Source organism: Brachyhypopomus gauderio, chromosome 4 (assembly GCF_052324685.1).
Source record: "Brachyhypopomus gauderio isolate BG-103 chromosome 4, BGAUD_0.2, whole genome shotgun sequence".
NCBI classification, from domain to species: Eukaryota; Metazoa; Chordata; class Actinopteri; order Gymnotiformes; family Hypopomidae; genus Brachyhypopomus; species Brachyhypopomus gauderio.
The window spans coordinates 30,843,298-30,865,973 of record NC_135214.1 but is presented as its reverse complement, the minus strand read 5'-3'; the positions used below and the strand labels follow the sequence as shown (position 1 = coordinate 30,865,973).

Here is a 22,676-nt window from a genome sequence, read left to right as displayed (position 1 = left end):
GTATGTTCAAGGCAGAACACAGTAACAAAGTCTGCCATGACCCGTTAACAAACTGGAGAGTTATTGACCAAAGCCTTGATCTAGTGCAGTGATTTGTCTGCGTCAGTCATCGGGCTTGGTGTGGTAACTAACTCCACACTGCCTTCACTGGCTCAGATATTCGGGATCATTAAGGCTCCATTTAAAGAGCGAGGAAGTGAAGGTCCTGTCCTCCGTCTGGAAGAGCTGTCGGATCAGAAGAATGCCCCGTACCAGTACATGCTCCGTCTCTGCTACAGGGTCCTGCGCCACTCCCAGGAGGACTACCGCAAGAACCAGGTAGAGACACCAACACGGGCCTTGCTTTGGTTTTATTGATGGCACTTTTAGAGGAAGTATGTAAAGCATGAAGTAAAATAATACTCACTAGTACTCTAGTCAGTAATGGAAGCATATGAGTTTGGAAGAGGAATGTTAAATATAGCTTAAGGTTCCATAATTATTATTTATTTTCATTTATAATTATTGCATGGACTGTCCAATGCCATGAACTTTCCTTCTCTTGCTCCTTCTACCCTCTCTTAGGAGTACATAGCTAAGCAGTTTGGGGTCATGCAGTCTCAGATCGGTTATGACATATTGGCTGAGGACACAATCACTGCTCTACTGCATAACAACCGCAAGCTGCTGGAGAAGCACATCACCAAGACTGAAGTTGAGACCTTTGTGAGCCTGGTGCGCAGGAACAGGGAACCCAGGTCAGTACCATCACAGTACCGTCACACCGCCAACCCGGTCAGTACCGTCACACTCTGAACCTGGTCACAGGGTTTTTTTCCTGAGTGAGCTTCAGAGCTTTATCAGTTAATGTAATACAGTTTCGCTGTGCAGTGAAGGTTTTGCTAATAACACAATTCTGCCAAAGGTTTCTGGACTACTTGTCAGACCTGTGTGTGTCGAATAACGTCGCCATCCCAGTGACTCAAGAATTGATTTGCAAGTGCGTGCTGGACCCTAAAAACCAGGATATTCTCATCAAAACAGAGTGAGTTCATTAAGAGTGATAAACAGTTCATCTTTATGGCCTGTATCTATAATTAGATACAAAAGAGCTTTGAGCAGTAACAGGTGTGTTAATATGCAAATTGATATATTGTTTAGTAGACATTTGATTGATACACTCTTCATGTACATGCATTCATATACAGGCGACGTAGCCCTAAGGAGAATAATCACACTGCTGAGTATATGGAGGAGTATGGAGAGGAAGACGAGGTCTGGCTGATATGGACTGATAAAGCCAATGAGAGTCAAGAGAAGAGTATTCGACAGCTTGCTCAAGAGGCCAGACAAGGAAACACTCATGACGAGAATGTGCTGACATACTACAGGTGTGTGTGTGTGTGTGTGTGTGTGTGTGTGTGTTTTAGAGATACAGAGAAGAGAAACTGTTGGAGACATAATGTTTCATAGTTGTAATTTAAAACCCTTACTATCATGAGGTGAGATATTAGATGAGATGTCCTTTACAGCGTTTACCAAACTGGTCTTTTTGGTTTGTTAGCTGTCCTCACATTCTGAGGTCTTTCAGTCACATGAAGGTCTTTCTTCCCTAGGTACCAGCTAAAGCTCTACGCACGTATGTGTTTGGACCGCCAGTATCTTGCTATTGATGAGATCTCCAAGCAGTTGGACGTGGAGCTGATTTTCTTGTGCATGATGGACGAGACTCTTCCGTACGACCTACGGGCGTCTTTCTGCAGACTCATGCTACATGCCCATGTGGACCGTGACCCCCAGGAACTCGTGACCCCTGTCAAGTTTGCTCGCCTCTGGACTGAGATCCCCACTTCAATAACGATCAAAGAGTACGATCAATTTAGATCATTGCATATTTACTTGGGCAGCCCACAGCTGTGATTTGCGGTATCTGCTGGTCCTAAATCGAAGGCCCTTTTTGTTCCAGTTATGATTCTCATATGGACTACTCAAGAGACAACAAGAAGAACAAGTTTGCCAACACCATGGGTTTCATGGAAGAATATCTCAACAATGTTCTTAACGACGACTTGCCTTTTGCTGATGAGGAGAAAAATAAACTGACTTATGAGGTATGTGGCATGGGGAAGCCACCCTGCTGTAATGAGCCTTCTTTAGTAGACCTGCTGGGACTGTGTTTATATGTCCATAAGATAATCATTGGTTTATGTGTTGTCACATGGCCTCTGCTCAGGTGGTGAGTCTGGCCAGGCATCTGATCTACTTTGGGTTCTACAGCTTCTTTGAACTGTTACGACTTACGCGCACCCTTCTTGGGATTATCGACTGCATTCCGACCCCAAACATGGTCAGTCCCATGTTCCACGAGGATAGCAGCAGTGAGTACTTCTTAGTCTTACTCGCTGAGTTTCAACGTTTGACAGGCATAAACGTAAGGTTTCGTTACACCACAATTAACCACATGTAATCCTCGAGTCATTTCCAGTTTGTGTAAGCTAGTCCCTGAACCACAGTTTTGGGAGAGGGGAGGCTTTAGTTGGTTCCTCAGAAGATCTAATATTACCAGTCATTTTTTTTATCCATAGCTTCTCCACTCTTGGAGGTTGCTTTGTTGTTATGTGTCTGAGACAGTATGACAGTCTGTAAAGGTCTGAATGTGGTTACTTTCAGCTGTCATGGAGAGCAAATGGTCTTGCATTGGTCTGAGCACATTCATAGGACACAGTTAGACGTTGTTATGATGATGTTATGATGTTCATTAATCTCAGGCAAGAACATTCGGCGCTCCATCCATGGAGTGGGCCATATGATGTCTACCATGGTGCTGAGCAGGAAGCAGTCCATCATAGCTGGCCCAGGTCGCGCCATCATTGGTTTGAACGGGCAGGCCCGCACCAAGGACAGCATCGACAACAAGGACATAACGGTCATGGACACCAAGCTGAAGATCTTGGAGATCTTGCAAGTATGCAGTTCATCCACATTTGTGAATGTAGGATCACTGGGATTGGTGCTGTAACCTCCACTGACCTGTTCTGCTTCGATGTGCAGTTTATCCTCAACGTGCGGCTGGACTATCGCCTCTCATTCCTGCTCTCCGTCTTCAAGAAGGAGTTTGTGGAGGTGTATCCAATGGCAGATGCTGATGCTACATCAGCAGTGGAGCAGGCAGGTAACGTAACGTAAAGTAGCTATCACTTACTAGCAATTATTAAGCTGCTGGTACATATCATTAGGCTTTGAGGCATTATCATTGCACTTGAAACGCACGTGTCTCTCCAATAGCAACCCTCAACTTGCAGCGAATAGGAGAACAGGCGGAGGCCATGTTTGGTGTTGGGTATGTAGCCTCTGCATCCTTCTTATTTTGTGGCATTCTGGTAAATGTGCTAGGTATGTCGTTTGTCTCTAATGGCCATGATTAACTTTTTTGTGATGTGCATTAGGAAAGGGAACAGCATTCTGGAGGTGGATGACGAGGGAGGCCGCATGTTCCTGCGTGTGCTCATCCATCTCATCATGCATGACTACCCTCCGCTGGTGTCCGGGGCTCTGCAGCTCCTCTTCAAACACTTCAGCCAGAGACAGGAGGTCCTCCACACTTTCAAGCAGGTTAGTTAATAATAAACCACACCCATGGCACATATTTTCACACTGGTTAGCAAACCTACAAACAATAGGACGGGACTTCTGTGGCATAATGGCCTGTTTGGTCCATCACAAATCCTCTGACACAAATCTGACTTGTTGTTTAAACGTCTTTGCATTTGTCCTTTTACATACAAATGTATGTTTTCTGCAGGTCCAACTCCTGATTTCTGAGCAGGACGTAGACAGCTACAAGCTTATTAAGAGCAACCTGGACCTCCTGCGCACCATGGTGGAGAAGTCTGAGCTCTGGGTGGAGAAGAAAAGCAGCTCTGGAGGAGAGGGGAGTAAAGATAAGGGAGAGGTGGGTTTGTCGAGGGATTCTCCGGTTGCTAATGGATTTAACAGGAAATGGGTTAAATGGATTTAACAGAACCGCATGTTTGCTCCGCTTAACCTTTTGTTTTTTTTGTTTTTTTCTATTTTGGGTAGGCTGCTGATGGTGTTGTTTCCGAGAAGGAAAAGCTTGAGAAAAGCAATGAAAACTACCAAAAAGTCAAAGAGGTTTGTGTCACGGGCGAGGTATGATGATTGACATCAAAAATACACAGTTTATTAGCAAAGCGCCTACAGACCGTTGCGCTGAGCAAACATCTAGCATGCATGCACGCATACACGTACCAGACTCAAACGGATAGAACTCACGAAGACAAGCACGGGGACAGGACTAACTTGCACAATATATACTTAATGCACAAGAAGCACTTTATTTTTTTAACTGGTATGAATGAATGGACCGACTGAATTAATGTATGGACATCAAGTATTAAATTGAGGTGCCTTGCCTTTCCTTCCCAGATTCTGGAGCGTCTGAACAAGATGTGTAGCTCTGGAGTGTTCAAGAAGCAGCAGAGACTTCTGAAGAACATGGGTGCCCATAAGGTCATGCTGGACCTGCTGCAGGTCTCCTATGATCGAGTGAGTGGGGCCATGAGGAAGTGATTTCATGTAGATTGTACTGCAAAATTTGTAATACAGTGCCACCTAGTGTCCATGAAGTAATTTAAGAAAGAGAAAATCCAAATTGGTGAAGACTCGTATACTGTTGAACAAGCATGTTTGGGATTGCCACTGATAAGTAATGTATATGTTTGAGAATACTCCAGGAGATTCCTGTAGATTCCTGCAGGTGGTATTGCATTCTCAGGTCACTAATGTTACATTGTCTGTTCCTGTTGACAGAATGACAAGAAAATGCAGGAGATCATTAGGTTCACCCACCTTTTCCTGCAGAAGTTCTGTACTGGAAACCAGGAGAACCAGGCTTTGCTCCACAAACACCTCAACCTCTTCCTTACCCCTGGAGTACGGCTTTCTTGTGTTGCATTGTACATCACAGTATCTCTGTACACCACATCCGTGTATTACCTACTGTAGCACCTTCAGCTTATACCTGCCACTGATGACTCGCATTACTGCACTTATGCTGAGTGTCGGTTCTCTCTCTCTCTCTCTCTCTCTCTCTCTCTCTCTCTCAGATCCTGGAAGCAGAGACAGTACAGCATATCTTCAGTAACAACTACATGCTGTGTACAGAGATCAGTGAGACGGTCCTGCATCACTTCATCCACTGCCTGGCCACTCACGGCCGCCATGTGCAGTACCTCAACTTCCTGCACACCATCATCAAGGCTGAGGGCAAATACGTGAAGAAATGCCAGGACATGATCATGACTGAGGTATGACTGACTCACAGTATCATGGCTTGGGTGTTGACTGTAACCAATCACAATCGACAATAACTCAACATCCCCTAACAAATCGTCCAGTTACAATGTGATGGTTTTGATTGCGCAATATCCTGCTGCGTCATTGAGGAGGCATTCAGTTTACTGAACTACACACACACACACACACACACACACACACACACTCACACACAGAACAAATAAGCAAATAATTTGTTTAATAATTGAGCTTGTTATTTGCGTGACGCCACAGCTAACCAATGCGGGCGAAGACGTGGTGGTGTTCTACAACGACAAGGCGTCCTTCGCCACCATGCTGCAGCTCATGGCTGAGTCTAGAGAGGGCGTCCAGGAGAGCAGTCCCCTCCGCTACCACATCTCTCTGGTGGAGCTGCTGGCGGCCTGCGCCGAGGGCAAAAACGTCTACACAGAGATCAAATGCACCTCGCTGCTGCCCCTAGAGGATGTGGTTAGAGTGGTCACCCATGAGGACTGCATCACAGAGGTTGGTGGGGGGGTCTGGGGGGGTGGGTGTTTGTCTTAAACTGTGCAATAAGAGTGCTTTTTCAAGCTGCATTGCATGGAAATGTAACACTCACATGAACGGTTGCTTTGGACTGCTGGTCACCTGTGGTCGTTGGTCTTGGTCTCCTACGTCTCAGGTGAAAATTGCCTATGTGAATTTCGTGAACCACTGCTACGTGGACACAGAGGTGGAGATGAAGGAGATATACACCAGCAACCATATATGGAACCTGTTTGAGAACTTCCTTGTAGACATGGCCAGGGTAAGACGGTGTTTGGTGTGCTCTCTAACCTCACGTTAGCCAGACTCTATGGCACTTCTTTGTCAAGGATGGAAGAACACAGGAACTGCCATTGCATGATATATTTTTTTAAACCTGCTAGGAAGGTGAATATCCTTGTCAGCGGAGAAGATTATTGCATCAGTGGACAGGATTAGCTAACCATGGATCTTTGTGAGCTTTCTTTGTGAGTCCTGAACTAGGAGCCTTCAGAGACTACATTGCAATATTCTTTGCTCTATCTAGGTGTGCAGTAACCGTGACAAACGTGTAACAGACCCGATGCTGGAGAAGTATGTGGTCCATGTGGTGCTGGACACTATAAACGCCTTCTTCAGTTCACCTTTCTCTGAAAACAGCACCTCCTTGCAGGTGAGTCCTCTACAGCCTTGGACAGTCACTGTTGAGGAGTTACGACTCACTGTTCATTGTTTCCAGTCAGGAATCAGTTCCTATATTAACCAGCACCAAGATAAGCATTAATTTTATTTTATTAATTAATTAATTTCCCTAATTTCCAGTAGACAACCCATATTACATGGAACAACAATGTAAGCTGTGTCTAAAATAAAACCCTAAAGGACTTTCCATGGTCATAGACCAAAGTTGTCAAGCACCCTGGTGTTAAGTTCTAGAGTGTGGTCACTGTTCTGAGATCATGTCTTCACCTTTCGCGGCTGGTGGGAGGGGTTTCTCCAGTCTCATCACACCATAGTGACTCGGCTGCTGCAGTCAAGTATGCGCCTGCTGGACTCTCCCTGGCTTCCCCAGCAGCAGAAGGGCCTGGTGGACGGCTGCATACGCACGCTGGCCATGACAGGTACGGCGAGGCTGCCCCCTCCCTCTGACTCTTCAACGCCTCAGAGCTAAGGACCCTCACAACAGCTAAAACCACTTAAGGCTTTGTTTATCAAAGATTTAAACAGCAGAGTAAAGGCATATGTTTACATTGATTCAAGTAAATATGCAAAGTAGAGTTTTTATAACTTTTTAGTGCTCTGTTGCATGACGCCTAAGTTGTTCTTGCTTTGTACTGATCGTTTCCACAGTTAAGAGCCGGTCCATCTCTCTGCCAGTGGAGATAGACGCTCATGTTAACCTGATGCTGAGCAACAGTTCGCTGAACACCTTGTCACGCTTAAACCCCAGCTACAAGAGTTCCTCTCGCTCCACACGACCCTCCGCCCCCAACAACCCCTGGGATTACAAAAACATCATCGAGAAGCTACAGGTGTGTGCGCTTTTGGGGAGGCTTGATCTTTAGAAATCCAAGCCATGCAGGAGCACAATGCAACTGATGTGGTGTTTGACAACGAAGATCTACTGATTAGACAAGCTGAATCAGGTGTGCTGGTCCTGCCTGCTTTGAATGACAACCTGCAGCTTTTCTGGCCTTTTGCAAATAAAACTGCCTATCTGAATGATAAAGGTGTATTGTTACTGCCTGCGTAAGGAGTGTAGGAAAGTGGTAATACACAAACGGAGACAGAGGAAGGGTGTCTTAAGGACCTCACGAGCACCTGCCTCTGTGCTCTAACAGGACATCATCAACACTCTGGAGGAGCGTCTGAAGCCGCTGGTGAACGCCGAGCTGTCGGTGCTGGTGGACGTTCTGCACCAGCCCGAGCTGCTCTTCCTGGAGGGCACCGACGCTCGCATGCGCTGTGAGTCTGGGGGCTTCATCTCCAAGTGAGTCCTCAACTAAGTGAATAGCTGCTGCTGCTTGCAGTGGGAGGGGTCGTGACCTCAGAAGCCTCGTGGACTTTAACCGTTAAGCAAAACGGAGAGAGATGTTTTATGGTGTTTGCCACTGGTGAGATGGACTGCATTCATTTTGTATCGCTGTGCCTGAGTGTGTTCGTTTCTTCTCTGTGTTCTCCAGGCTAATACAGCACACCAAAGCTCTGATGAAGTCAGAGGAGAAACTCTGCATTAAGGTCCTGCGAACTCTTCAGGAGATGCTGATCCGTACTCTGGACTTTGATGAGAGGGTCAGATGTTCAGGCATGATATATTGCATGTTGGTCTGCCTGGTCCATTTTTCTGCTTGTCCACTAATATAAAAGTGTTTCTTTTTAAAGGGGACTGGCTTGAGGAAATTGTTGCTGCAGAATTACCTGTTCAACAGCAAAAAGAGCATAAAAACTGATCTGGTTGAACTTGGACCGGGAGGTTTGTTGAAGTTGTTGTAGAAAGACAAATGCCTACTATAGTAAAGAAACAGACTGTATCACTGCTGAACACTAGATCTACAACTACTCTGTACTACTTTTGAGTGATTCAGAATTCATACTGTGGTTTAGTGTCAGTTGCTTAAGGTGTGTGTGTGTGTGTGTGTGTGTGTGTGTGTAGGTGGAGAGATGGAGAGAGACTGGGTTGCTGTGGCAGCAATACAGTGTCGTCTAGATAGAGAGGGTGCCACAAAGCTTTTCACGGACCTCATTATGAGCACCAAAAATGATAAGATCTTCCAAGAGAGCATTCAGCTAGCCATCTGTCTGCTAGAGGGAGGCAACACAGAGATACAGGTGCAGATGCTGTTTCTCAGTCAGAGTCGTTGGGTTTATACTGTATGTCTAGACTGGGAGAATTTTTAAAGTTGCTCAAGATGTTTTAATCTTTGACTTTGTTCTTAACTTGACTTTATTCTGTTAGAACTATGCTGAAAAAACATACATTTTGAGAATAAGTAAAACTTTTACCTTTTTATTTACTTTAGAACTCCTTTTACAAACTGATGATGGGTGACAACAAGTCAGAGAAGTTCTTTAAAGTTCTAAATGATCGGATGAAAATCGCGCAGATGGACGTTAAGGCCACCGTTTCAGTCAATGTGGGTGAAATGACTCACAAGGCCAAAACTGAGAAAGATTTGGAGCCAGGTGAAACAACACAGACTCACAGAACTTATAATGCAAATGATTATTAGTACAGGTACAAAGAACTGTGCCATATAAGAAAATGAATACATGAACTTAAGTACATTTGCTGTCTCCTGTCAGCCGGGCCCCAGCCGTTGGTGTATCACCCAGGTGGTGTGACCTCATTTGGACGTCAGGCCTCCCCTGCACTGGGCCAGGCGCTTCCTCCTCCTCCCCACATTGAACAGCAGGAGGTGCAGACAGAGATGGGGCCCTCCGTCACCATCATGAAGCCCATTCTGCGCTTCCTGCAGCTGCTGTGTGAGAACCACAACCAAGACCTGCAGGTGAATCCGGCTGTTCCGGCTACACTGAGGTCTGATCTGAGTCAGGCCATCTCTACTGTTCAGGCTATACTGAGGTCTGATCTGAGACAGGCCATCTCTACTGTTCAGGCTATACTGAGGTCTGATCTGAGACGGGCCATCTGTCATGATCTTCTGAATGTTAGTCTGAATATCCCCATTATCTGATTTTGCTTCAGAATTTCCTCCGCTGTCAGAACAACAAGACAAACTATAACCTGGTGTGTGAGACACTGCAGTTCCTGGACATCATGTGTGGGAGCACAACTGGAGGCCTGGGCCTTCTGGGCCTCTACATCAACGAGAGCAATGTGGGCCTGATCACCCAGACCCTGGAGACGCTCACAGAGTACTGTCAGGGCCCATGTCAGGAAAATCAGGTCAGATAATCGATCGCAGATAACCACTGATCAATCTACTGGATAACCACTGTACTGGATGAGAATCAAGCCAGATAGTCAGTTGCAGAATAACTCATTAGACAATCATGTTTAACGCACCATCAAGAGAAATTTGGGACACAACGAGTTACAGATTACTGTGAGAAAGCCAAGCAAGTTGGGCCAGTTAGTGTTTAGTATGTTGAATGTTCTTGTACCCTGATTTTCTTCTGTCTGCCTGAAGACATGCATCGTCACCCATGAATGCAACGGCATCGACATAATCACCGCTTTGATTCTGAATGACATCAGCCCTCTGTGTCGCTACCGCATGGAGATGGTGCTCCAGCTCAAGGTAAATGATCGGTTCCCTCACTGACGTACCACCACGTATGGAAGTGTTCGCCGAGGCATTCAAGAGAAGGCACGTTGCATGCTGCTTTATGCTGCTTTTCAACCAAGCTGTAAAATGCCTAATGACGTGAAGCATCATGTTTGCTTTGAGAGGATGTGAGAAATTTCAGTTACACTGTGAGACAACGTCAGAGGTGATAGTCTGTCATTTCTGTCACATAAATGCTGTTCTTGAGCCTCCTTAAGGTCTAATGCAGAGAGGGGGGGCGTTCAAATGCTCTGTTGTGTGATGAGAATGTGCTTACTGGCAGGACAATGGCTCCAAGCTCCTGCTGGCCCTGATGGAGAGCCGCCATGACAACGAGAATGCAGAGAGGATTCTGATTAACCTTCGTCCTCGAGAATTAGTGGGTTCCCCTACTCGATATCCCAGTATGAACGAGAGGTACGCAGCTGTTAAACTACACAGTAAAGCTCGATTTCCCATGTGTCCACTGACGCGTAGGTTGAGGTGATAAAGAAGGCTTACCTGCAAGAGAACGACTGTGAGGAGGCAGAGGTGTCGCCCAGAGAAGTTGGCCACAACATCTACATCCTGGCACTGCAGGTATACTGCTAACCTGTCAGGAAGCTTCACCGAGTTCCCAGGATGCTGCTGAGGAGGTCAACAGAAATTTGTTGTTTTTCTACAGCTGGCACGGCACAATAAAATTCTCCTCAACCTGCTGAAACCACCAAAACGGACTAAAGAAGAGGTAGAAGAGGGCATCTCCTCTATGGTAATGGCTTCAAAATGGCAGCCAGCTTTCTAGCTTTCCATCATTGGAACAGGTAGTCAGTTTGTTGTGTCTAGAATTTTATTTATAACATCACGTTTATCTTTTTTTCTGTCCATTTAGCTCAATCTGAACAACAAACAGTTCTCCCAGATGTTGAAATCCACCGCTCCCGCTGAGATCCCCGAGGAGGACCCGCTGGAGTTCTACGAGAAACAAACCGCACAAATCGAAGTGAGAAGTAAAAAAAAAAAAACTCTCCAACACCAGCCTAAAAGAGCTCACACTTCCCTGAACACCTTAAAAAGCACTGCATTTAGTTACATTTAGTCCGTGTGTCATGGCGTAATCTCAGTCGAGTTTTATCGTGGCACTGTCAGATAGTTCGCGAGGACCGCAGCATGGAGCAGATTGTGTTCCCTGTCCACCCCATCTGCGAGTTCCTCACGGAGGAGTCCAAGCTCCGGGTCTTCAACACCACGGAGCAGGACGAGCAAGGCAGCAAGGTCACGCACTTCTTCGAGCAGGCCTCCTTCCTGCACAACGAGATGGAGTGGCAGAAGAAACTACGGAGTACGTTTTCATTTCGGTCTCGTCAAAGTCTCGGAGCACTCGGAGCGAATCAGCTTGTGTACCGATTATATGATGATGTATATTGGAATTCTCTCCAGTGTAGAAATGACTGTTCTGTGTATTCTGCTTCTTTCAGGTATGCCAGTGTTGTATTGGTTTTCTCGGAGAATGACCCTATGGGGAACCATCTCGTTCAACCTGGCTGTCTTCATCAACCTCATCATTGCCTTCTTCTACCCATATGACTCTGGGCAAAGTACAGCACCCATACTACTGTGTATTATATATGAGTGTGTAGATAAGCTGTGTGTGTGTGTGTGTCTGTGTGTGTGTGTGTGTGTGTGTGTGTGTGTGTGTGTGTGTGTGTGTGTGTGTGTGTGAGAGAGAGAGAAACTTGGCCTATCAGATTTTTATGAGACACAAATTATTGCTAGCAGGGTATCAGCTTTATTCACACTCGTAAAGACCAGTGCTGCAGCATGCGAGGTCGGTCCCAGCAGTGCACTGTGGTTTCTCACAGGTGCCATCGATGACTCACTACTGTACATGCTGTTCTGGTGTTTCGCCGGCCTGTCCGTCATTGGCCTGTTCTCAAAGCGCTACGGCCTGCAGCCCTTCACCGTGGCCATTATCCTCCGCCTCATCTACCACTTCGGCATTGGCCCCACCCTCATCCTCCTCGGCACCCTGAACGTAAGTCTGGGCTGTCGGTGTGCGCGGTGGAGTTGGGCAGGTGATCTCAGGTTTGGTACTGTGCTGAACTCCGATCCCTGCAAGGGACGCGTTTCCTTTCCAAATGTAGAATGTGTTGAGAAACATTAGAGGAGGGGCATCTCAAGCTGCAGCTAAGCGGAATAGACGTGACCGTGCTCTGATGAGCTGCATACGTTCCTAATCAACCTCATTGATCCGTGCTAGCGGTGGACGCTAACCTCACCGTTCTCCGTCTTCCCTCTGCGCGTGCTGCGTCTTCCCAGCTGATCAATAAGATCGTCTACGTGGTGAGCTTCGTGGGGAACAATGGCACGTTCATCATGGGTTACAAAGCCATGGTGATGGACGTGGAGTTTCTGTACCACGTGGCCTACGTGCTGACCAGCACACTGGGCCTTTGTGCCCATGAGCTTTTCTACAGCATCCTGGTGAGCACCTCCCTTATTTTTCACACTCACTCTGGATTGTGTGTTGCACAATGGGCATTCTGCTCTGGGGGCTGAGGTTGCGTGTGCATAAATGTCAGAAATAAGAAAGACTCTATTAAATATATTAAATCAGATTACTATAATGAATTGAATAAATTGGATTAATGTAGCATTTGGAATGTGATTATATTGTGCTTAATCTCTGACATGCATCAATGAGTTATCCAATGAATTATTCCTTATACAGTGCCTCATGTTGCATATAAAATCACTATTAGGATTACCACTTCTCTCTTGCTATTAGTACCAACGCTTTGTTCTGATGGTGGCTAGATTGACGGGATGATTCAGCACAAACATCCTTAAACCTTTACAGCTGTTTGACCTGATCTATCGCGAGGAGACGCTTTTCAACGTCATCAAGAGTGTGACGCGCAACGGCCGCTCCATCCTCCTGACCGCAGTGTTGGCCATCATCCTGGTCTACCTGTTCTCCATCGTGGGATTCCTCTGCCTCAGACACGACTTCATCATGGAGGTGGACCATCTCAGTGAGGCCAGCACAGGTACTGTATCAGAGTCTGGCTGGGTGTTAATGTAGGTGCTACAGCTTGGAAGAGTGTCTCCACATGAGAGGAGTACTGGACAAGGAGAGAGGACATGATGTATTATCCACGTAGACATGTTTGTTTACAGGGTTTACAGATGGTCTCGCCCCACCATTGATTTGCATTAGACCGTATCTGAAAATAGTGCCTCTGAATCAGGCACACAAGGTAATAACATATGGATTGTCCTTTACTAGCTGTAATTCTTGCTATGTGCAGGTCATGACAGCTCTACCAGTACCTGCAGTGCAGATGGCGTAGACTGCAATGAGACTGGACTCCTGGCTCCACCAGAGGGTTAGTGTGTCACTTCCAGCTCATCATCCCACCAGGCCTGAATGATGTGTGAGCGTGACGAGGTGCCAGAGTGAAGCTCGTACACGAAGGTTTATTACATTTTTTTTGTGGTGTTGCAGTGGAGGAAGAAAGCATGGAGCGAGCGTGTGACACATTGTTGATGTGCATCGTCACTGTCCTGAACCATGGCCTCCGAAACGGTGGAGGAGTGGGAGACGTTCTACGCAGGCCCTCGAAGAATGTGAGGAACTGCATACACACACACACACACTCACAAATACAAAATACATATCCTCACATATATATATGCATGTAAAATCAGGGAAATGACGTGAAGGAGCAAATTTCCACAACCATCTACAATGAGCAGGATCTCCTGTTACGCTTTATTCTTGACCCAACAGGAGCCCTTGTTTCCTGCACGAGTGGTGTACGACCTCCTCTTCTACTTCATCGTCATCATTATCGTCCTGAACCTGATCTTCGGTGTGATCATTGACACCTTTGCTGACCTGCGTAGTGAGAAGCAAAAGAAAGAGGAGATCCTAAAGACCACCTGCTTTATCTGCGGTAAGTTCTTGCTGTAGAGGAACACAGATGTTCTCCACAGATGTTCACATAACCAGTCTGGGAGGGACCCGCATAGCCAGTTTCATGTATCCAAACAAAAAGCCTCTCGCCACATGTGAAATTAGGCTGATGTTATCCTAACATATCACTATAGTGAAACTACTTCATAATGAGTCCTCTGTGAACATTTTGACTAATGTTGTTTGGTTTTGGCTTCCACAAGGTCTTGAGAGGGACAAGTTTGACAATAAGACAGTGTCGTTTGAAGAACACATCAATATGGAGCATAACATCTGGAACTATCTATACTTCATTGTACTGGTGCGAGAGAAGAACAAAACGGACTACACTGGCCCAGAAAGCTACGTGGCTCATATGATCAAAGTGAGTCATTCATCTTTTAGGCTTATGGGTCTGTCAAATGCAACTGTCCATTACTATAGCAGTGTCTCCCTATGGTGACAGAACAAGCTGCTAGATGCTGATGAACAAAATGGGGAAAAGGATTAATTTTGGTCAATGGTACCAATGGAGTTTGGTTTGGAGTCGCTGGTTCTGTTTCTGACTCAGGTCATTTGTCATGTATCATTCAGATGTTATTCTCAAATGTGTATTTCTGATATTAACAGTATGCTTGACATGAAAACTTTTAATTGTCATTTGTTACTAGGTGGTTTGGGTCTCTCAAAGAAAGTGATCATTGTACAAAAAAAACTTAAACTCTACTAGACTGATAAATCTGCCATTGTTCACATTTGCTTTGGCCATGCATCTAAATTAAACGGGCATCTATCCAGACAAGACAAATTAAATTACTAAATTACCACATGCATCATACCTTCACTTTCTCTGTTACTGTTGTTGGTACAAGGAAGCAGACAAGAGACGGCAGGAATGAAACCGTATCAAAACCATCAGCGTTATTAGTTTGAGTCTAATGGTGTCACTTCCTCTGTGTGCAGAACAAGAACCTGGACTGGTTTCCGCGCATGCAGGCCATGTCTCTGGTGGTGACCGAGGGTGAGGGGGAGCAGAACGAGATGAGGAACCTGCAGGACAGACTCAGCACCACCATGAAAGTTGTCACTCATCTCACCGCTCAGCTAGCAGAGCTGAAAGAGCAGGTACGGGAAACGACGACCTGCCAGAGAGCAGATGGGTCGGCCATTGTTGGAGGCGGAGTTACCGGCGATTCTTGTTTTCTAACTCTTATAACTGTGCTCTTAATATGTTTTGCTCTTAAGTTTGTTTACAATGTATAACGATACTGCTAGGGACTTGCTGTATGCGACCTGAATTCACGAGCAACAGCTGTTGACGTGGCCTTGCTCTGCTTGTACCACAGATGACGGAGCAGAGGAAGAGGAGGCAGAGGATGGGCTTCGTGGACGTTCAGGGGGGCTCCACCGTGTCCTCCATGCCCCCGAGTGCAGCCGGGGGAAATCACCAGATCCACAAGGCTTAACAAACGTCCACATGATGGACACGTGCACCCTTAATTGTCACTTGAAGATATCAGAATATCGCAATTGCAATTTGCAAACCGGACAACGCAGATGGTTCATTGGTCAAAAACATGGGATTTTATGATTGTGTTATTTTATTGTAAAGGACAATTTTTTTTTTATTTTTTTTTTATTTTTATTTTTGCAAAATAATAAAAATTTTTATTTTTATTTTTGTTTTATCTGTATCAGAAGCAGTCGTGGGAGGGGTGCCTGTTTTACAATCTGCCCATACAGTGCATAATGTACATATTGTCAAGTATAACTATTTAATGATTTATTGAGAAGTTAAGACTAATGCCTTTTTTTCTTTATTTCTAAAGAAAATGGAAGTTTGAGAGTTTTAGTAAATTTAGAATGTATTTACCTAAGGTGCCTTTCTAACACAGCAGGTGGTATCTTGGGGTCTGCAGGGGTTAGGGCTGGTCATCAGTACTGTGGCAGTGTGGTCATAAAGATCTTCCCTTTACTGCAATAAAACCAACCAGGCAACATATGTCTTTGCCTCTGTTTAAACGTAGGCCTATGTCAAAACCTACTGAAAATGACAGAGAGGATATTTATTATTTCTTGCAATTTTGCAAGTGAAACAAACTATTCAACATAATTTAAGTTTGGCATTAATTTAGTATAGTATACTATGTTATAGCCTACTTCAAGAAATTGTAACTTGTATAAATTGTATAACATATATAAGCCTCAATTGTATATGACTAACACATTGTCAATTTCACATTTTTTGTTTGCATTGGAGATTTCAAAAGTTCAAGGCGTTGTACCAGTAATTCTTGTATTCCAATGTAATGATAAAACAACAACAATCTACATCCACACTGAACATAGCTGTAGCCGTTTCTCTCCTGGACTTGTGCTTGTCGGTTAGTTCGCCAGCCTTTTGAGTGGACCCACCTTATCCGTCACGCAGAGCCTCAGACTTCGGGTGGGGACACAGGACGGAACTGTTTATTGCGTTCAACTCGCAACAACGTTGATGTAGTGAATTTGTGCCTCTGTTGATGTTCAGAAGTTCGTCCTCAGTGCAGGTCAACAGGTAGGCTATAATGGAGAATGTTTAAATGGACTGAGGGGATATTTAAGAGCGGTCATTTCTGTTTTAGAGAATAATTCTGTTATTACGACAACGTTGCTGTACAGAAAACGCTGTTCGAATTATGTGGTTTACCAATATACAGTATTTAAAGAATTAGATAAGTATGTGTTTCTTGTGTTTATTTTTAATTAGTATGTTTAATTAGTAATTTTGTTCAGTGATGTTAAGAGCGACTTGAAACCACAACAATATAGCCTACTGCATGACTGCATGATACCATTTTTTGACCAAAACTAGAGATTAATACTCCTATACAAACTCTTCAGGGCTTAATATAAATATTATATAATATGTTAATATAATTTAGGATTATGTTAATACATAATTTTATATATATAGCATACAGCATGCAGTTCCAAATTCTGGCTCACCGAAAAAATCACAATATACCTCTGTTTTCAATTCTATTTGACTTTTATCTGGAACTTTTCAATCATTATTTAAGGTTGATACCTTTTGTAGTTATTGTTTATTCAAGAAAAAAATTCCTAATGCAATATTTTATTTTCAATTATGCTTTATTGAACGGTGTATAAATATATACAGTGTACAGTGTGCTTATATATATATATATATATATATATATATATATATATATATATATATATATATATATATAAATGCAAAATGATTAAAAAAAAAAGATTCAACATTAACTTGCAATTACCAGAGTCCTTTGAGTGATTTAAGGCATATACGTGCATTCCAAGATATTTTTCAACAATAAATAACCTACCTAATTATAAGGCAACTATTATCGATACTCTGACGTAGGATGTGAAGCCAGCCAGTACTGGGCAGCGCAAGTCTGCGCAAACCTGATAATTGGGCGCTTATCGGCCGCGCCCACAGACAAACTACTTCACGCGAGCAGTTAGAAGAACTCTCTAGAGTTAACTGGAAGAATGATGCCATATCTTTACTTAGTCCTGCATCGCCCAATTCGTCTTATACTTAGCAGACATTACATGCATTAAACTATACAGTAATCCCAACTTTTTAAATTAAAATAATAAAAGACGTTTATAGCAGTATAATTGTGACCCTCACCCTCACCTTGACACAAAATTAATGACTGTATCCAATGTTCTTCTTTCTAGCTGGTAAGGTCATGTCTGCCTTTCTGCACCACTGTCCCTTCCTGAAGTCTGCTCCAGGCCCAGCCCTGAGAAATGTGGGGGGCTTTATGGGCATGGCTGACCGATGCCCCGTCATTACCCGGCAGATTACCGTCAAAGTCACTCAGGGCCAGGATGAAATAGGTACACCCTGTTCAGCACGTGTCGCCACAGATTTTAATTAGCTTTTAAGCATTTTTATTTATTTATTTAACCATTTGACTGTTATAAAAATGTGTCTTTCTACTCCTCATTTGTCATCTAGAGATAATCTCTCACCTTCAGCTAAAAAGACACCTTTAGGTTCTTTTAGAAAACTAGGTGTCTTCAGTGTCCTTGTTGACGTGAAAATTGTACTTTAAATTAGCTTCTAATTGGATGACGTCCAACCTTACCGGCTCATTTTGAAGTTCTGCATTCATCAAGGTTAAGAATTGTAATTTTTGGCCGAAGCTTGAATGTATTTATGCATCATGTCGCATATGTGTTGGGATTACAGGTGTGCTTCCTCATAAGGAAGCGAAACGCTCCTTAGCCGTGTCTGCTGCTCAGGTGGCTGTGTCCCTGACCAAGGCCTGTCCCTTCGTGTCCTCTAATATTGGCATGGTTAAAGCCAGCCCTCAGGTTCAGGAGGATGTCCAGTCTGAGCTGCTTGGTTCTCAAGAAGAAGAGATCGCTTCAGGTAAAGCACTGCTGCGTTCTTCAGTCCTTCAGTAAATTACACACACCATTTAATACTTGGACAAATGATGTTCGGAGCATGGGTAACATTTCATTAACAAAACACTACAGCGCATAGTAAAAACATTCCAAGCGTTGTAAGCGTTATCTTAAATCTAGTAGATAGGCTGTAAATTGGGCAATTACAAAGGTTCAGCTACTCTGTTTAATATCTACAGTACTACATATAGCAAGAAGTGGCACTGCAGGCTGAGATAACAAGGAGGCAGGGTATCATTGATCTGAAACACCACTCTTGCACAGTGCCCCTCTCTGACTACAAATAGCTTCTTCTTGTGGATAAACCAGTCTGTCCTCATGTATGAACGAGTGAGGAAAGGAAAAAAAGATTGAAGGGGAGAATAATTTATAACACAAGAGTAGTACAAATACTATAAAATAAAGTATAACACAAAAGATGAGTCAGATAAAACATTTTTATGAATGTCTAAAAGAAAATATTTAAAATATATTTAAATTAAACTGCATTACAAAATATCTAGAATTATTTTAAAACTGCACAATATAGTGTTCAAACATCAAGTCTAATAAGTATATATAAGTAACAATATGATTTTTATCAACCACAACTATGTAGTTGCGTCTTGGTGAATATAGAATAAAAGCCACAGAACAGCATGTGTGTTTTGAGACAAATTTCATTTGTTCTTCTCTGCAGGAATAGTCAGCTCTCTTTTTAATGGCTTGCAAGGCTTCCGCTCATCCTCACCATCTCACCTCCTCAAGGACAATATAGGTTAGTTCATCAAACCTTCATTAGTTCATGGCTTAAGTACCAAAACCACGTTATCATTTTTAGGTTGTGTGTTTCTAAAGATAATGTTTTGTTTCTTCATATGCAGCAGGACCAGCCTTTGAGTACGATGACTTCTTCACCCAGAAGATCATTGAGAAGAAGAATGACCACACCTACCGTGTCTTTAAGACAGTCAACCGCTTTGCTGACGTCTACCCCTTTGCGGAGGATTACTCTATTCCTGGGCGCTCTGGTTCCCAGGTGTCGGTCTGGTGCAGTAACGATTACCTGGGCATGAGTCGGCATCCACGCGTTATTAAAGCAATATGGTCAGACCCAAAGCATTCCTTCTCAGAATAACACGCCAAAGTAATTTATGTCAAGAATTACATTTGTAAAGTATAAGTGCATATTACATTATTTGCAAGGCGTATTACAAATGCAGCATCTTTTGTATTTGTTTTACAAATGTACTGCTAATTTATTATGAATATACACATGTAAACATTACGCATATATGATCTGCATCTCAGTGAAGCTTTGGAAAAACATGGCGCTGGAGCAGGTGGTACCAGGAATATCTCTGGAACCAGTAACTACCATGTGGCTCTAGAGAAGGAACTGGCCCTTCTTCACCAGAAAGATGCAGCTCTTGTCTTCTCATCCTGCTTTGTAGCTAATGATTCCACCCTCTTCACACTGGCAAAAATGCTTCCAGGTAATTTTCAGCACAGCATACTTCTCCAACATACTTTCACGGTAATTATTATTTTTTTTGTTTGTTTTCTATTGTTCACAGTATATTAAAAGAAGTTATCTTTTGATTTGCTTCTAAAAAGGTTTGACCATAGTCCCCCCCCCCCCCCCCCCCCCCCATCTCTGTTTAGGCTGTGAGATTTACTCAGACATGGGGAACCATGCCTCCATGATCCAGGGGATCAGGAACAGTGGAGCCAAACGCTTCATTTTCCGTCACAACGATGCCACACACTTGGAGGAGCTGCTCAGTCGCTCTGACCCCAAAACGCCCAAGATCGTGGCCTTTGAGACAGTGCACTCCATGGACGGTGAGCTAGGATGCAACACCGTGGGCCTTGTGGAGCGATTGTGAAGCGGACGCATATGCTGAGTAGAGTGAGATGTATTCGATTGTTAATAAGATCCAAGATCTGAGAACAGAAGCAAACATATAACCCACACGATGAGAAATGATTGGAAAAAACACCAGGCTACTTAACAGAATAACACATGACTTAGGCTAAGTATACAAAACAGTGACAGGCTAAAGATAATGATAAAAGGAAACAAAAAAACCACAACACCACTAATTCAAATGCACACAGCAGTTTGAAACACAGGGCACCCTACAACAGGCTGTAGAGATAACGAGACACGAGATAATGAGGGGAGTAAACCAGACACAGGTGATAACTCTAACGATGGGCGGAGTTACAGATGAACAGGTGTGAACAACTGAAACGACAACACAAGCACATGAAACACGAAAACAAAGGCATGACTGACAGGTTGGGGCAGGGGCGGGGCCAGATGTGACAATGCCATTGGACGGTAATATAAGAATAGTTCAACTTTTATACAGGTATTAGCTACTTCTAGGTCAGTTTGTTTTATGTACATTTAAAAACCTATAGATAATTTTGATGGTAGCCAGCACTGATTTCCATCTTAGGAGCCATCTGCCCCCTGGAAGAGTTGTGTGATGTAGCACACAAATATGGTGCTCTTACCTTCGTGGATGAGGTTCACGCTGTAGGGCTGTATGGAGCACATGGAGCAGGAGTTGGTGAGAGAGATGGCGTCATGCACAAGATCGACATTGTTTCTGGCACCCTGGGTATGTTCCCACACTTCCCAAATGCTGTGTTTACTCTGAAATATTAATGCTGTTTCATTCACTTTGGCTGCTTAAGGGCAAAGTTTGACTCCTTTCTTTTTGATGGCAGGTAAGGCATTTGGCTGTGTTGGGGGTTACATCGCCAGCTCTGCCGCCCTTGTGGACACGGTGCGCTCCTACGCTGCAGGCTTCATCTTCACCACATCACTGCCTCCCATGGTGCTGGCCGGGGCTCTGGAGTCCGTGCGGGTTCTGAGGAGCCCTGACGGTCAGTCCCTGCGCCGGGCACACCAGAGGAATGTCAAACACATGAGACAGTTGCTTTTGGATTCAGGTCTGCCTGTCATCAACTGCCCAAGCCACATCATACCTATTCAGGTCAGTGCCTTTGTGCCTACAACCACATTAACTGTAGAGCATCCATTAACACTAAGCAAAATTTAGTGTAACAGTTAAGGACAGAACCACATTACCCAATGTTGTTTGTGTCAAATTACTTCAAGATAATAAAGTAGTATGACTCACATTAATAGTGAGTTCTCAAACTAACCAATAAAACGGAATGATGATTGATGTAGCACTCTTCTTTATAATGCATATACCGTTTTAAAGATGTCCTTTGATTGATTTTTTTTTAACTCACTATAATATTTTAGGTTGGAAATGCAGAGAAAAACTCCAGAGTGTGTGATATCCTGCTGGAGAGACACAACATCTATGTACAGGCCATAAATTACCCAACTGTGCCACGTGGAGAAGAGCTGCTGCGATTGGCTCCTTCTCCGTTCCACAACCCCATCATGATGGACTACTTTGTAGGTGAGTGTGATCATCTGGCAGGTAACACATGCGGCCACTGAACCTGTTAGGCGAATCAATCAGCATATAATGGTCAATCTTAACATTTCTTGATCTCGACCGCATAGGAAAAAGTCCAGGTTTGAGTTTGGGATGGGTGCTGATCTCATCTGATCATGCTAATGGCTGTCTGTTGAATGTTGTGCAGAGAAACTGGTGGACGTGTGGCAGGAGGTTGGGCTGCCACTGAACGGACCTGCGACAGCCTCTTGTACCTTCTGTGATCGGCCCCTCTACTTTGACCTCATGAGCGAATGGGAGAAGAGCTACTTTGGCACTATGGAGCCAAGATATATCACAGTTGCTGCACAATAAGATGGGGACAGGGATGGAACAGAACATTAAGTGTATCCTGCTTATCTGCTGTCTTTCATGCATATTGTTGTGTGCTGCAGTTTTAGAGTTGTTATATTGATTGCTGTGACTCTTCTTATGGATCTGACAAGTAAACATAGACCTGTGTACCCTCTGCATTTTACAAACCTGCACATGGGCACTTTTTTACTTAAAAAAAGGGTTTGGGCATTATTATTCACCACCGCTTCTTCAAGCACATTATACCTGTTCATGAACTAAATTACTCCAACTCTTATATAATTCCATGTGCCTAATAAAAACCTAATCTAATCTAGAAAACTCATTTAATCCCCCCTCCCTTTGCTTGAGTCAAATGTTATAAGCAATAAAATATGGCAACACTCTGAA

General features: G+C 44.0%; 2 protein-coding genes and 1 long non-coding RNA gene across 5 annotated transcripts in view; 2 read left to right on the top strand and 1 right to left on the bottom strand.

Moving 5' to 3' along the window:
• itpr3 (inositol 1,4,5-trisphosphate receptor, type 3) overlaps nucleotides 1-16,044 on the top strand; it is a 24,447-nt gene extending 8,403 nt beyond the window's left edge. The window contains exons 15-58 of the mRNA XM_077003851.1: nucleotides 157-318; nucleotides 565-737; nucleotides 905-1,024; nucleotides 1,188-1,370; nucleotides 1,596-1,847; nucleotides 1,946-2,090; nucleotides 2,213-2,357; nucleotides 2,748-2,944; nucleotides 3,031-3,151; nucleotides 3,265-3,319; nucleotides 3,426-3,591; nucleotides 3,782-3,931; nucleotides 4,060-4,131; nucleotides 4,426-4,545; nucleotides 4,810-4,932; nucleotides 5,106-5,306; nucleotides 5,569-5,820; nucleotides 5,978-6,103; nucleotides 6,368-6,493; nucleotides 6,821-6,941; nucleotides 7,171-7,352; nucleotides 7,662-7,810; nucleotides 8,004-8,112; nucleotides 8,203-8,293; nucleotides 8,474-8,649; nucleotides 8,841-9,003; nucleotides 9,124-9,329; nucleotides 9,527-9,727; nucleotides 9,972-10,082; nucleotides 10,393-10,488; nucleotides 10,587-10,688; nucleotides 10,774-10,860; nucleotides 10,981-11,091; nucleotides 11,238-11,430; nucleotides 11,567-11,686; nucleotides 11,951-12,123; nucleotides 12,408-12,572; nucleotides 12,949-13,138; nucleotides 13,400-13,477; nucleotides 13,597-13,718; nucleotides 13,882-14,047; nucleotides 14,271-14,431; nucleotides 15,010-15,171; nucleotides 15,393-16,044. Coding sequence (XP_076859966.1) covers nucleotides 157-318; nucleotides 565-737; nucleotides 905-1,024; nucleotides 1,188-1,370; nucleotides 1,596-1,847; nucleotides 1,946-2,090; nucleotides 2,213-2,357; nucleotides 2,748-2,944; nucleotides 3,031-3,151; nucleotides 3,265-3,319; nucleotides 3,426-3,591; nucleotides 3,782-3,931; nucleotides 4,060-4,131; nucleotides 4,426-4,545; nucleotides 4,810-4,932; nucleotides 5,106-5,306; nucleotides 5,569-5,820; nucleotides 5,978-6,103; nucleotides 6,368-6,493; nucleotides 6,821-6,941; nucleotides 7,171-7,352; nucleotides 7,662-7,810; nucleotides 8,004-8,112; nucleotides 8,203-8,293; nucleotides 8,474-8,649; nucleotides 8,841-9,003; nucleotides 9,124-9,329; nucleotides 9,527-9,727; nucleotides 9,972-10,082; nucleotides 10,393-10,488; nucleotides 10,587-10,688; nucleotides 10,774-10,860; nucleotides 10,981-11,091; nucleotides 11,238-11,430; nucleotides 11,567-11,686; nucleotides 11,951-12,123; nucleotides 12,408-12,572; nucleotides 12,949-13,138; nucleotides 13,400-13,477; nucleotides 13,597-13,718; nucleotides 13,882-14,047; nucleotides 14,271-14,431; nucleotides 15,010-15,171; nucleotides 15,393-15,512 — 6,444 coding nt within the window. The 3' untranslated portion in view covers nucleotides 15,513-16,044. The remainder of the gene's footprint in view (nucleotides 1-156; nucleotides 319-564; nucleotides 738-904; nucleotides 1,025-1,187; nucleotides 1,371-1,595; nucleotides 1,848-1,945; nucleotides 2,091-2,212; nucleotides 2,358-2,747; nucleotides 2,945-3,030; nucleotides 3,152-3,264; nucleotides 3,320-3,425; nucleotides 3,592-3,781; nucleotides 3,932-4,059; nucleotides 4,132-4,425; nucleotides 4,546-4,809; nucleotides 4,933-5,105; nucleotides 5,307-5,568; nucleotides 5,821-5,977; nucleotides 6,104-6,367; nucleotides 6,494-6,820; nucleotides 6,942-7,170; nucleotides 7,353-7,661; nucleotides 7,811-8,003; nucleotides 8,113-8,202; nucleotides 8,294-8,473; nucleotides 8,650-8,840; nucleotides 9,004-9,123; nucleotides 9,330-9,526; nucleotides 9,728-9,971; nucleotides 10,083-10,392; nucleotides 10,489-10,586; nucleotides 10,689-10,773; nucleotides 10,861-10,980; nucleotides 11,092-11,237; nucleotides 11,431-11,566; nucleotides 11,687-11,950; nucleotides 12,124-12,407; nucleotides 12,573-12,948; nucleotides 13,139-13,399; nucleotides 13,478-13,596; nucleotides 13,719-13,881; nucleotides 14,048-14,270; nucleotides 14,432-15,009; nucleotides 15,172-15,392) is intronic.
• LOC143512978 (uncharacterized) lies at nucleotides 9,163-16,468 on the bottom strand. 2 transcript variants are annotated; one of them, XR_013130556.1, is made up of 5 exons: nucleotides 16,332-16,468; nucleotides 15,920-16,021; nucleotides 13,422-13,989; nucleotides 10,611-10,736; nucleotides 9,163-9,299 (listed from the first exon to the last, which is right to left on the bottom strand). It is a non-coding gene; the product is annotated as an uncharacterized LOC143512978 (long non-coding RNA). The 2 variants fall into 2 exon arrangements; XR_013130555.1 differs by lacking the exons at nucleotides 9,163-9,299; nucleotides 10,611-10,736 and adding an exon at nucleotides 12,994-13,213.
• On the top strand, nucleotides 16,362-22,676 carry alas2 (aminolevulinate, delta-, synthase 2). 2 transcript variants are annotated; one of them, XM_077003854.1, is made up of 11 exons: nucleotides 16,362-16,603; nucleotides 17,764-17,925; nucleotides 18,281-18,463; nucleotides 19,181-19,258; nucleotides 19,368-19,587; nucleotides 19,792-19,976; nucleotides 20,146-20,325; nucleotides 20,949-21,113; nucleotides 21,223-21,491; nucleotides 21,770-21,932; nucleotides 22,120-22,676. In XM_077003854.1, exons 2-11 carry the CDS (start codon nucleotides 17,775-17,777, stop codon nucleotides 22,284-22,286), a joined length of 1,761 nt encoding a protein of 586 aa, XP_076859969.1. In that variant the 5' UTR covers nucleotides 16,362-16,603; nucleotides 17,764-17,774; the 3' UTR covers nucleotides 22,287-22,676. The 2 variants fall into 2 exon arrangements, with proteins under 2 accessions (XP_076859969.1, XP_076859968.1); XM_077003853.1 differs by having other exon boundaries at nucleotides 19,365-19,587.

What these genes read in the sequence shown, in the direction of transcription:
- alas2 (XM_077003853.1), top strand. Translation starts at nt 17,775, where the DNA reads ATGTCTGCCTTTCTGCACCACTGTCCCTTCCTGAAGTCTGCTCCAGGC. An exon ending in CGCGTTATTAAAGCAATATG is followed by an intron (nt 19,588 to 19,791) that starts GTCAGACCCAAA and finishes TCTGCATCTCAG; the next exon opens with TGAAGCTTTGGAAAAACATG. An exon ending in CATGATGGACTACTTTGTAG is followed by an intron (nt 21,933 to 22,119) that starts GTGAGTGTGATC and finishes AATGTTGTGCAG; the next exon opens with AGAAACTGGTGGACGTGTGG.